The 13855-nt window shown below is 42.6% G+C and overlaps 1 protein-coding gene across 1 annotated transcript; it reads right to left on the bottom strand.

The window, feature by feature from the left end:
- Nucleotides 1–4469: 4469 nt before the first annotated feature.
- FGA (fibrinogen alpha chain) lies at nt 4470–11934 on the bottom strand. The gene is made up of 6 exons (XM_081208382.1): nt 11781–11934; nt 9893–10021; nt 9027–9210; nt 7222–7367; nt 5719–6721; nt 4470–5322 (listed from the first exon to the last, which is right to left on the bottom strand). The coding sequence occupies exons 1-6, from the start codon at nt 11829–11831 to the stop codon at nt 4619–4621; spliced, it is 2217 nt and encodes a 738-aa protein (XP_081064508.1). The 5' UTR covers nt 11832–11934; the 3' UTR covers nt 4470–4618.
- Nucleotides 11935–13855: the final 1921 nt, after the last annotated feature.

The following is a 13855-nucleotide window of genomic DNA, read 5'->3' as shown; positions in this document are numbered from 1 at the left end:
AGCTTCTGGCTTGGATTAACCTCATTGAAATAGTTTGAAAACATCATGTGATACATTTATGACAGATAGGCAACACAAAAACCTTTTGAATACCTCATATTTCCTCTATGGTATTGACATTTTCTGCTCCACTATCTTCATTTCTTTAATACAGGATTTCTTACACACACCCTTGACCTTAAGGTCCCAGGGCAAGTTGCAATACCGTCACACGGTTTAAAATCAGATAAAAGAATTTACATGAAAATCTAATACAATTTTAAGTATTATACAATTTAAATCACACCTCACAGCTGTCAAAGGCCAGGGTAATGAGCTGCGACAAAAGCTGTACCGTAAAGAAGCCAGCCGCATCTTTGTGTGGAGGGAATTCCACAACCTGCCCATTCAAAAGTAGATTCAGAGTGAGGAAATGAGTTCTTGTCTCAAATTCTGTGGGAAAAGCTTCACAATGTAAGCATAGGCGCCGACTCCATGGGGCCTGAGGGGGCCCGAGCCCCCTCAAAAATTCGCTTGGGGGGGCTCTGCCCCCCCAATAATCTCGGGTGCCCCTCCAGCAGAGCGCCACCGCCGCCCCTCCCCCAGCCCAAAATGCACAGGGTCGGGCTGCATGCCTCCTGCCCTCCCTCCCGAGCAAAAGCTCCACCCAATTTCCTTCGGAGCTGATTAATAGGCCCAGCACGCTCTCCCCTATTCGCTCACAAGGAGGCGGCGCCACTTTATCTGCATATTCATGAGCTTATTTATTATTCATGAGCTTTCCCGGGCCCCCCCAATATTTTTTATAAGTCCGCGCCCCTGAACGTAAGAGGTCCTTCTGGATTTGTTCAGGGTTCCCTTGAGTCCAGCATTCTTTCCCCAGAAGTGGCGAGCCAGAGGCTTCTGGGAAGCAAACCGAGCTGCTGTGTTAATTAAATAAATAAATAAATGGGTGCTGAACTCACCTTGATGCTTCTTCAGTTGGGTCTCCCTGCTTGCAGACGTCTCATAGGCACCTGATGACCACTCTGATAACAGCATACGGGGCTAGATGGGCCACTGACCTGATCCAGCAGAGATCCTATTATGTTTCTGTGTTTGGCGACAGAGGTATGCTGTCTCTGAACACGGGTGTGTAAACTGCCCTGTGGTCTCTTGACGAAGGGCAGTATATAAATTTAATAAATGATAGTAACAAAAATTATTCCAATAATTGGCTTTTCTATAATTTTATTCTTTTTTCTTCAAGCTTCTTTTTACCCAACTTCCTTTCAATCACCTGAGACCAGAACCACTCTTGCACAATTTGCACTAAAAATGTCTAATGCACACCAGGACATTTTGAATGTGACCTCGCTGAAGTGTATTGTCACCAAACAGTTAACCTTTGTCCGGTTATACATTTCCCTGCAGAAGTCTGCCTTTCCTGACAAAACGGCTGTGGCTATAATTATGCAATGCAACTAACAAGAAACAATTGATACTGGGATATCAATGCTTTCTCTGGTTGACTACAGAACAAGAGTCTCTTTAGTTCACAGCCCCCTGTTCAGTATGTCCTTGCCCTCTAGCTATGTGGGGCCCTCCAGATAGCCAATGGTCAGGGATGTTGGGAATTGTAGTCAAACAACACCTGAAGGGTGCCACATTGGCTACCCCAGGCTAAGAACTTGCAGACGTGTTTATCCTTGTCACCGGTAGTTGTACTAAGAGAGGTCACCAGCTTTTTTGGTACAGCGGCACATTTTGAATATTGAGCAAGTGCTATGGATGTCAATCACAAAATAACTGCCATGGGGTGTGGCATAACACAAAATGGCTGCCATGGAAGGCATGGCAGAATACAAAATGGCTGCCATCGGAGGATGGCATAACACAAAATTAGAGAGAGACAGTCATCGTTGTTCCCACCATGCCATCCCGGAAACCTCATGCTTATCTTGAGAAGTCAGCCACATCCTCCTGATGCCCTGTGTGAACAGGGGGATCACACAATATTGATTTCACATCCATATATACCCAGATGCTGTTGCCATTTAACAACATCAAGGATCATTCCCCAGTACCAGAAAAAATATGCAAGGTGACCACGCCACACTTCCTCGCTTACACACACAGTATGCAAAAGCACTCGCCACACACAGACCAGACACCCACTTCACATAAGCATCTTTCCTCGCTCTCTCTGCTCAAGTGCACCTCTCTCACAGAGATCATACGCATGCAGAGACCTCCCCATTCTCTCTCTCACACACCCTGCATATCTCCCCTCACATGTTAACTTTCTAAATACAGAGAGTTTCTGATGTCGGGGAGTATTGAGCTATTTGATTCTCCCACCTTCATTTTTAACTGATAAGAGATTCCGGAGAATTTTTTTCTATTTAAGTGTATTGGTGGATCAACATAGATGCTCCTATAATTGTCTGGCTAGCAAGCATGGGATATCACTAATGGGAGCCTTTTTACTAATGCTATTTGCAGGGCATTGGGTGAATTTTTCAGGGGAGGGTTATTCATCCCCACATGCTGCAGTCCCAATAAAAACCAGGGGCCTCCATGGCTGGTGGTAAATAATAAAAACCAGACATGGCTGGTGACGGGGCAATTAAAGTAACATCTAGTTTGTTCCTTAAAAGGCTTCTCTTCCAACATTTAGAGAGGAGGGATCAACCCCATTTGTTCTACAGCTGCTTTTAATTCTGTTTTGATCGCCTCAGCCTTGCTTTCACCGAACTAATTTATAATTTATATAGTCCAAAACAAATCCACCTTTGAAAGTTACTCTGTTATTAGTAAAATAACTGACTAGGCAATGCATGGCAAATGGCAAATTGTTGTTTTCAGGCGGTTGGAGGATGGATGGCGGCTAACAGATTGAGGTTGAATCCTGACAAGATAGAAGTACTGTTTTGGGGGGACAGGAAGCGGGTGGGTGTGGGGGATTCCCTGGTCCTGAATGGGGTAACTGTGCCCCTGAAGGACCAGGTGCGCAGCCTGGGAGTCATTTTGGACTCACAGCTATCCATGGAGGCGCAGGTCAATTCTGTATCCAGGGCAGCTGTCTACCAGCTCCACCTGGTACGCAGGCTAAGACCCTACCTGCCCGCGGACTGTCTTGCCAGAGTGGTGCATGCTCTAGTTATCTCCCGCTTGGACTACTGCAACGCGCTCTATGTGGGGCTACCTTTGAAGGAGACCCGGAAACTGCAATTAATCCAGAATGTGGCAGCTAGACTGGTGACTGGGAGTGGCTGCCGAGACCACATAACACCGGTTCTGAGAGATCTGCATTGGCTCCCAATATGTTTCTGAGCATGATTCAAAGTGTTGGTGCTGACCTTTAAAGCCCTAAACGGCCTCGGTCCTGTATACTTGAAGGAGCGTCTCCACCCCCATCGTTCAGCCCGGACACTGAGATCCAGCGCCGAGGGCCTTCTGGTGGTTCCCTCATTGTGAGAATTGAGGCTACAGGGAACCAGACAGAGGGCCTTCTCAGTAGTGGCGCCCGCCCTGTGGAACACCCTCCCATCAGATGTCAAAGAGATAAACAACTACCTGACATTCAGAAGACATCTTAAGGCAGCCCTGTTCAGGGAAGTTTTTAATATTTAACGCTGTACTGTTTTTAACACTTGATTGGGAGCCACCCAGAGTGGTTGGGGAAACTCAGCCAGATGGGTGGGGTATAAATAATAAATTTGTTGTTGTTGTTGTTGTTGTTGTTGCATGGAGAGTGGAGTGGGGGGCAATATTTATGGAGATGGTTAACCCTCCCCTCCTCAGCTGTGATCTCCATTAAGACCACCACCTCTCCAGCAACTAAGCTTGAAAAAAGCTGTGTGAGAAAGGGGAAATTTACAGATATGCCTGTGCACACACTGGTTTTATTGATTGTTGTATTGATGAAGACACTTTGCTGCTTGAGGCAAAGGACAAGATGGTGCCCCTCCACCCCATTCCATTTTCAAAAGCCAACCAGACTGGCATCCTGATGATGGGACAGCATCTTCAACAACACCTGAGGGAAGCAGGCTAGCTAAGTGGGTGCAGAGTGCACTCATGAGCATCTGCTGACTGAGACTGCTGCCTCAGTCTCTTGAATAATAGGGTCACCCCAATATGTGTGCCTACTTTGTCCTTGCTTGCTTTGACCATGCCCACTTTTGTTTTGGGCCCACCCACCACTGGCATGCGAGGACCTTGGAAAGTTGGCGATGAGGGAATGAAATCCTCAGGCTGAAAAAGGGTTCTCCATTTCTGACTTAAATACTGGAGATTACAGTATCTTTCTTTGCTCAGCCAGCACTGGTTTTTCAAAGGAATGGTTCTGAATTTGATCTCAGTGTGTAATGTGCGTTGTTTAATACTACATTTGTCATAGAACTTTAAAGATACAAATGGCTTAACTGAGGAAGACATCCCCAACATACATTTTATAATATTTATTTGTGCTGTTGTTTGTAAATAACTTAAACACACCAGAAATGTATTTTTGAGTGAACCCATTTATTTTATAGGCAGTTGCATTCAGTTGTTTTGGATAATAAAAAAAAAAACGCACACACAATCAGACATACACTACATAATGTTGAGGTATATATAATTTTGGAAGTTCTTGTTGTTGCTGCTTTGATATCTAGAGTGTCTCTATAGGCCGAATTTTCAATCTAACAACTTTGAGAGAGTAATCAGAGGGCTTGAAGGGCACCCAGACCACCCCATTTTCAATCTCATAGGGAGCATTGTTCCTTGGGTCATACTGACCTCCTGAGTAGTAAATTCCATTGAGATTAGCAGCTTGGCAATTATTGTACCACCAGCCACCTCCATATATCTCAGCACAGTTCTCCTCCCATTGGTCGTTGTCTCTATCAAAAGTACTAAATTTCATGTTATTGTGAGTGGTGTATTCAACCCCATCTTCCTCTGAACCCCTGATAAGAGCATCGCCTGCTGTCCCCTCATAATCAGAGACACTGAGCCTATAGCCTTCTTCTTCAGAGCTTATGTGTATGTTATATTCTGCATAACCTTTATTGCCCTCCCAGTCCTCTACTTCGACTCGAAGGACAGTGTCCCTCTGGGTCAGGAGATGGAGATTTTCATTGCCCAACCAGAACTCTCCTTTCCCATCCACGCTGCCAAAACCATTCTTGTAGTCTTCCCAGGTCCGGTTAAAATTCAGCGCCCCATCCAATCTCTGTTGGATCAGAAGCCATCCTCCCAAAGTGGTCTCTTGGTCGCAATAAACTGAAAAAACCTTAGTGGTTCCTGCTGGCTTGATTCTGAAAATGCCACTTTGGGCACCAGAAGTGTGTTTCTGGTGGATATCCTCACAGTCTAAAAAAACAAAGTTGATCTGGTTGACAGAAGTTTTCGGTTAAGCTTTATTACAAGGTCACAGGAATCCAAACAGTAATCATGCTCAAGTCAACTGGCTACACTTAATTTGGGGCTGCAGTGGAACGAATCCTTGTACTCTCCCCCCATCCCAAACTGATTGCTTACATGCACATTTTCATTACCCATGACGTTAGGTACACAACTGCCTTGTTCTCCAATTACTCATGGCGAGAAACCATGTCCCCCACCTTTCCAAAATGGCAACCAACAGACACATTGCTCTTATTATTTAAACAATGGCATGGATTGCACTCGCTTAACCTGTGTGTCAGTTTGGTTGCACACTTCACTGCTGCTCCCTCAATAATTATTTTCCATGCAGTGGGTGGGTACCTGTCCCGGTGTAGCTTTCTCCCTGCTTCACTCCTCCTGCACTCAAGCTGCGTGCATGAAAATCAGGTCTGTCTTCTCCACTCTCGTCATGTTGCAGCTCAACTGATGGGATTTTTATTGACTTGGTTTCGAAAGTGGAGCCCCCTTTGTTGAAGCCACTAGAACTGCTGCTGCTGCTGCTGCTGGACACAACCGTCCTGGAATGGGATGTGCTGCCACTTGTATGAGAATGGAAGTCGGGGGAGGGCTGGTCAAAGATGGAGAAGTCGTCGGTTTCTCCCTCGCCAAGGTCAGAGAATACGTCGCGTCCTTCAAAGGTTGATGTGTGGCTGCCAGTCCCTGTGCTATGGATTCTGCCACCAGAACCTGAGGTGAAAAACTCTTTTGCATTCAGAGGCAGGGTAGAAAAGTCAGATGAGCCACTTCCACCAGTCCCAATGGTCACTCTCGTGTGGGTGGTGCCTCCTGCTTCTCTGGCTAAATCTTTAGAAGGGAAACAGTCTAAACCATCAGATGTTTTATACTCTTCAACAACCTCTTCTCTGGGACCTTCAGGACCTCTGGTCACTTTTCTAGTGATGGTTTTGACGCATGTACGGGAGAGACGAGACTCAGAAGGCCCGACTATTTTCAAACTACTAGAGGTATCGCCTCTGCCAGAGATATCCCCTCCAAAAGCAGGAGTGACTAACTTGCTAGTATGTGGTTGTCCAGCAGCCTCTGAATCTTCCAATACGACTTCAACCAGTTTGATACGATTAATGATGCCTGCTTCTTGTTCCGACAGAGGAGCCGTTTTAAAATGGCTAGGGACAGTGGAATCCTTCAGGGGTCTCATTTTCAGTACCCTCAAGGGAGCAGCTTGATATGCCGGCTGCAAGTTGATGGAACTGGCCTGTAAAAGCAGCTTCTGTATCTTGTCATAGCTATCGGTGTCCACATTGTAGCTGACAGCTCGAGAGCAGGACCCTTTGCAGGAACGCACCTTAATATCAATGTCCACCTAGGCAGAGATGGAAAGGTGAAAATACAAATGGGAGAAGAAGAGAAGTGTGTCAGTCTGGCAAATGTTTACAGTATTATGGTATTAAGTATTAAGACAAAATGCAATGTATAAGATACAAAACCACAACCTCAGTATAAATGTGCATGCTTTGATTCCTAAGTCTGCCGAAGCTGTTGTATCCTTAAGTATTTATTGGGCTAGTTATTTATTAAGTATTTATTAAGTATTTATTGCTGATGGCAGTTTCATCACTGCTTGAAGTGACCCCAAAAGGTTTTGTTGTAAAATAAAGAAGCCAAATCCTCATCTATACCAGTAAGGCATTGCTCAACAGAAAAGAATTAGAATTTGTCCAATTCCACCAGAAGTTGAGAAGAATGCCTCTTGTACTGTACTTTCACAGAAGATGGATGCCCTTGAGAAAGGGCGAGTGGGTGGAATTCAGCCCAGAACAAGAATTTATTTTTATTTTTTTTAAAAAAATAGTTGCAGCCTACCTCTAAACGCTTCATCTCTACAACTTGGTTCCGGATGGTGTTCTGCAGCACTTTAATCCGGCTAACTTGGTCAGCGACTCTCTGCTTCAGCGTCACAAGTCTCCTTCTCAGATCGTCAGATATTTGACCATAGTTATCATCAATTTCTGAAGCAAAAGAAGCCGCAATAGCTTAGTCTTTCCCCGCAATAGCTATTTCAAGGTACAAATTGAATTACAATGATAATAACAACACATTATACTGTATAAGGGCACTAGGTAGGAGGAAATTAGCAAATGGCTCTTGTAGGGCCAAACCTTAGTGACTCTTGATGATACTGTATTTTTCTCCAGATCGGGACAGCAGTATCTGTGAGGGAGGGTTTACCTTTCCTCCTCATGCTGCTTTCCCATTGAAAAACACTCCTGAAGACACACCCACCCCTGTCATGATCCCAGCATAGATCAAGGTGCCCTGTGGGTGCCATTTATAGATAAAAGCACTTGGGTACTGTCAACTCTTTTGCTAGGCTCAAGGACGCATGCATCCATGTATGCCTGAATTATGCATCCCTATTACTTAATCTTCCAACCTTCAGTTCTGCACTGGAACCCACAAAATTCACCTCTTAGAGAGAGGTGCTGAAAAACCTCGCTGCATGAACTGGCACTCTCTTTTGTAGCCATTTGAATCCTAGCTTTTTTTATTTCCCCCTTTCTGTGTATTCCATTCATGTTAGATCTGAATTTGTTAAAGAAATGTTGGAAGAAAGTAATAATGAGCCATGAATTCTGCTCATATCTAGGCCATAAATATTCAGGAAGAATATCGGGGGCCCAACTTACTGGGAGGGCACATCCTTTACATGCAAAAGGCCCCAGTTCAACCCATAACATCTCTAGTTAAGCTCAGCTTCAACAACACATCTAGGAATAAAACATTTTTTGTTGTCGTTACACTGTAGATACTAAGACAATAAGTGAATATTCATCCTTGAAGAATGAAGCTTTCACTGTTGAAACAGGGTCTCTGATAAATCCTCAGAATTATTTTAGAACATTATTTGAAAGTATATCACATGGTCTGCTTTCAGAAGCGAGATCTGGACCAAGCCCACATTTGCCATAATGTTTCAACTTGGAGGATTGGCCATGGGTCCATGTGGTTCTTGACGCCAAAACAGATAGCCATGCCTGGTTAAAAGCAAAGTAATTAATGAAGATGATGTGATAATTGTAAATTGGGAGGCTGCTGATTAGGCTTTGGCTAAGGGTGCTTCTCTCCCAATTGTCTCAGACAGTTGTTAAAGGCCTGCTGTAACTGATGTCACAGTGGGTATGCAGGTTGACACCGTGTGTTCAAGAATCCTATGCCTACAGCCTTTCTCATGATATAGACCCAGTAGGCACATGCACCTAGAAGTGGGTGCCCTTCTACAGAGCTTTGGCTCTGAGTGCAGGGGCCCAGGGGTGCCGCCAGCTGGTGTGATCCTGCTCCCCTCTTTGTATGATTATGCATGGAGGTAGCTTGTGAAAGGAGATTATTTTGACAGTGGAATCATACAAAGCAAGTGTGTTGTGAAAGTTTTTGTTGCTCTTGATGGGTAATTATAACACCTACAATTCTAGTCTGTCATGTATGAGCTAGTTGAGATTCTTGCACTGCAGGGGGCTGGAGTAAATGACCCTCGAGATCCCTTCTATGATTCTGTGACTGTTACTTGAGTCCACTTGGTCTTATATAATAAGGATGCAACAAGCAATTGTTTGTATTTGGCAATTGTTAGAGAAGTCAGATGACCATACACTTGTGTGGATGATACTCACGTTGCTCACTGGCCAAATTTCTATCCAGATAGCCATTGATTTCCTGTTTAATAATGTTTGATGTCTTGTAGCTGTTTTGATTATCCGCAAGCAGTTTCTTAATTTTGTTTATCCTGTCAGCAAAATCCTGGTCTGTTTCGTCTATCAGTCCCTGCATCCGGCATCCTGAAGGACATTTAGTGCCCTGAAATGAGGAAATAGCAAATAAAATAAAATTACAGATGAAACATCTGCCATGTCACTTATTTGGTCCTCAAGGTTCATTATTTTATTATTACTGCTAATAGAGATTTAATTATAATCACATGTAATTTAATTATCACATGAGATTTAATTATAATCACATGCCCAGTTTCAACCATGTTTGCTTGTCATGCCATATTGTTTATGCAGAAATGCTACATGGAGAGGCTGGTTTAATTTGACTTCCTAGCAATAATAACATTGTTCTGTATTAATAGCAACTTTGTCACATGTGAATATATTTTTAGGAAACCCAGTGCTGTGTATTTTTTCTAAGATTTGTGTGCCTAAAATCTAGCACACAGGGTGCTCAACAGCTAGATTCTGTACATGTTTGCTCCTGCTGTGATGTCTGACTGAATTCAGTGGGTTATATGTGTAGTCTGAATTGACTTTATTAATAATCAATGAAAGCTTTTTAATTACTAAACAATACATAGTTTTTCATCCTTGATTTTCAGTTAATCTAGAAATTTGAAGAAACCCTTTGTAGCAATTTCTGAATTGCAGGCATGCTGTTGTATCATTGTACATCTATGTCATTAGGGTCTATTGTGCCATGACCGTGATTTTGTACACAGCAAAAAGTGTGATGAATGTGCTTCAGGTTTGTTCGCTCTTACCCATTCGTCATCAGAGCATACTGGCCAATTCTTTTCAGATTTGCAGTCAGCCTGGGCTTTATGCTCCACTATTCTTGGGCCCCGTACTCCTCCTCCGAGCTCTGTAAAGGAGGCATCACCTTCTGCTGCCTGTCACAGGAGAGGAAAAACATCAAAACAACATTATAACTTATTTAATCTAATTTATTGTTATGTATCTCTTTCTGTTTCCTTCCCAAAGTGGCATGCATGGTTCTCACCCTCTCCATATTATCATCACAACAACCCTGAGATAGGTTAGGCTGAGAATTGGCAACTGGCCCAAGGTCACCCTTCATGGCGGAATGGAAATTTGAACCCTGGTCTCTCAGGTCCTAGTCTGACATTCTAACCACTACACCACACTCTCTCTTTAATAATAATTCACTGAGTTACCAAAACAACCCAAAATATACCCAGATGCCCCTAATAATGAAGTCTAGTAGCTAGAAACTCTTGCACTTGTTTCACTAGCATCACAGAAGAGAAACAATGTTGTTTATTTTCAAGCTCTGTCTTTAAAAGTAAATGTTGCTATATAGGTGGAATATAATGGCAAGCAAAACTGCTGTGAGTCATGAGTGAATTTGCTGGAAGTATGTTTCTGGCGCAAAGGACAACTTCATGCAATTGATATGCTGTCAAGTACCAAGCAACTGGAAAGTAATAAGCCAAGTAAATCACCAAGCAAATATTAGTAAGTAACTGCTGTTACAATTGAGGTATATGAAAGGTATAGTAACTAAAGAGGAATTTATCACTCATGTAGGCTGCAGTCCTCCTCAGTTAAAATCAGTATGTTTTGACACAAAGTTTTGTATGCCTCTTTCATCAATACAGCTGGCTAAAATAGCAAATGGATTGGATCAATCATAATTTAATAGGCTATATATGGGTGTTCCGTTGGCTTGGCTTCTTAGCTTAGAAGCTAGAGAGAGGCTTATCTGAATCTGTTCCATAGGAAACGTTTGGTTTTGTTAGACTCATACATCACAATAATCTTTGCTTGAAGCATTCTGTTTCAGTTTTGAGAGCTGCCATGCCCTCGTGTGATTCATTCAGTTTTATTGTGACTTAATTGTAGACTCAATCTTAAAAACAGCAACTCAGCAGTATAGATTGTCAGAATGATTTCTGCTTTATACAGTTACAAATTTCATGAAATGCTGAAACGCTGCTAGATTTCATATGAAGGTAATGCATTTATCCTTGGGTTTGCTTTGGTTTGGGGAGTTATCACATCATAATTTAATTAATTTTGGGGTCTTTTTTGTAATATAACTGAGAGCTCAGTTAAGTTTTGTTGTTGTATACAATTACAACTTTCATTGACTAGGTTTCATACGAAGAATTCAAAGATAATATATATTAAAAAGGCTCCTATTATGAACACATGCCTATAAAGCACTCATTTGCCCCAGTCCAGCAAGGAAGATGCATGCACAGAGATAGGCTAACACATACCGATGACAATGCAGAGACCTAGCTGGATGTGCATCCACATCAAAACCCTCATCAGGGTCCCACTGAGATGCAATCTCTGGAGCTGGTTAAGAAAGCATATTCCCTTATCTGGGGCCACTTTTATATGCAACCAGTTACACGTTACTTTTTTTCTTGTATATAGAAACAAGTACAGATTGTATAGATGGAGATGCAGCCAGATGATGCACCCAAGAATTGCCTCTCCCGAATTCAAGCATTTGAAAGGAGAAACCCCCAGATTTCACTTCCATTTCACTGTTCATCTGGTAGTAAGAGGCTTATTTGGGCTGAAATATATTACTTTCTAAGCAAGCAAGTGACCAATAGAACAAAAAACAACATAGCTGGTAAGCTAACAGGAGAATCAGATAAAATGAACTCATACCCAAGTGATGCTGAAGCACAGCAGGGCACAGAAGACTCTCAACTGCAACATCTTCAGAAAGCTGTGGATCTGACAGAAAGGGATGTGTTCCACTTCGGTATTTTTGGTTGAATTTAAACCTTGAATTTAAACTATCCATCTCCCCCCACAATTAATCATTAGTTTCCCTTTTGTTTGCAGAGTCACAGTGCAACATCTGAGTTTGCTGACCCAGGGGTCTGTTGCACAAATTCCTTGGTTTGTTTGCTAGAAGTCCGTTTGCACAATTCCAGCAAACACGGAACACAGACGTGGGTGGATAATCCAACCCTATTCCAGGAAAGGAGGACCTAAAGTTTGAAATGAATCATTGATAGATAGAACACATAGGGGAGAACACAGCGCTGACAAATGTCAACGATCTAGAGCTGGCATTTTCTAACATTGATGGAGTGTCACTGCTTAGTACATTACAGGAAACACATGGTTACAATGGCCATTTTGTGCTGTGCTATTATTGTTTGGATCCAGAAGAAAGAGCCAGCCGTGGGGGAAATGCCTCATTTCCAACATTAGGAATGAAAACATGGATGGATTTAAATAAAGGGCTGCAACTTCCTTTAAACAATTGGCTCCTCCAGATTACCTGTTCATTGAGCATTCATCCTCATTTGCTTGTACAAAGTTTACACACACACAAATAGATTATATCTGGTCTTTACTGAGCATTTGTTTTGTTTGTGGGGCAGTTATATGATAAGTATAATTTGTGCTGATTTCATCCTGATTTGCTTGTGAGGCTTTTATATGTCTTCCTTTGTTCACCCCACACTTTTCTATGAATTTCCCCATCACTTTCCAAACTGCAAAAAGTCTGATTATTTTTAAAGTTGATTTTTTGTACTATGGTGACAGAAACTATAACTTGCTTTAATTGTGCAAAACTAAATTTAGAGAATGCACTTAAATTCCTCCCACAAAACAGAGGCTGATGAAACAGTTAATGGAATAACCTAATCTCCTACTTTCCAAAGAGGATGGGGTGGCGTACTTGCCTCTGAGGCTAGAATGAGGATTCCTCATTCTGCTATCTACCTCCATCAGGTGACCTCACCCTAGGTCAGAGCATTAGCTATCTTTATGGCTGGTGCTGAGGAGGTTGTTGATTTATCATGAGTCCCAAACCATCAGATTTTAGGATCAGTGAATCTCCAGTTGCCCAAGGTTGGCTCCTATCCCTGTTTCTTTCAAGTTGGGAAGCTTTGCGGAACTGTCTTGGGTAAACGTCCCTTCACCAGGGTGATGCCTCAGAGTGCTCACCACTGGGAACATGCGCTGTCTTTACCTTCTTTTCCCCACCCACGTTGTGCCTGCTGCAAGACAGAGCCAGCCTAACTTGTCATTTCTCAGCTTAACCATTACTCCAAAATGTGGACTGCAGGCCTTGCAGTAGATCCCCCCCAAGGACAGATCATGCCCCTTCTGAGAGAGGTGTACCCCACCAATTACACAGTAAGAATTTGCATCAAACTGCTGCTCTTAGTTGTGACTAACATTTGCTCAATTATGCCCAATCTGTGTAGGACCGAGGCTGCATGCTTTTGATATGGGACACATTTTGAAAACGCTCTCAGTAAATGAATGATAGGCTCAGTCCAAAGATAAAGCATGATAATGGGAGAGTTGCAGAGTTACAAGACTATGGACAGGTGGCTATTTGAATGAGCCACACATTCAACTATCATGGTGGTTATAACATCAGTGGGACTTCAGTCTTTCCCAATGATATTTTTGTCAATGTGCTTGGTGCAAAAAAGAAAGAAGAAAAGGTTACTATGAATCAGGAATATTATTTTTCAAGGGCTTTGGTATTTTTTGTACAAGATTCCAATTTCTAACTTTTTATTGATAGAAGTGACATGCTTCTGGAAAGTGGCTTCCTTTAAAAGAGTGGCTATGGTTTGTTTCTTTTATTTCATAAAACAATTTTATCATGCAACTGCCAATCTTTCCAATGCTTTAATGGTCTATTGCAGACATTTCCACCTGAAAATTGCTGAGGGCCCTCTTATTGTAGCAATTGTAAATCTGTAGAA

Source organism: Podarcis bocagei (assembly GCF_964188305.1).
Source record: "Podarcis bocagei genome assembly, chromosome: 9".
In the NCBI taxonomy this organism is placed as follows: Eukaryota; Metazoa; Chordata; class Lepidosauria; order Squamata; family Lacertidae; genus Podarcis; species Podarcis bocagei.
Note: the sequence above shows the minus strand (reverse complement) of the source record. Positions and strands in the feature narration are given on the sequence as shown.

What these genes read in the sequence shown, in the direction of transcription:
- FGA (XM_081208382.1), bottom strand. Translation starts at nt 11,831, where the DNA reads ATGTTGCAGTTGAGAGTCTTCTGTGCCCTGCTGTGCTTCAGCATCACT. An exon ending in AAATTTGGCCAGTGAGCAAC is followed by an intron (nt 7,368 to 9,026) that starts GTGAGTATCATC and finishes CTTTTGCTTCAG; the next exon opens with AAATTGATGATAACTATGGT. An exon ending in AGAAAGCTACACCGGGACAG is followed by an intron (nt 5,323 to 5,718) that starts GTACCCACCCAC and finishes TTGTTTTTTTAG; the next exon opens with ACTGTGAGGATATCCACCAG.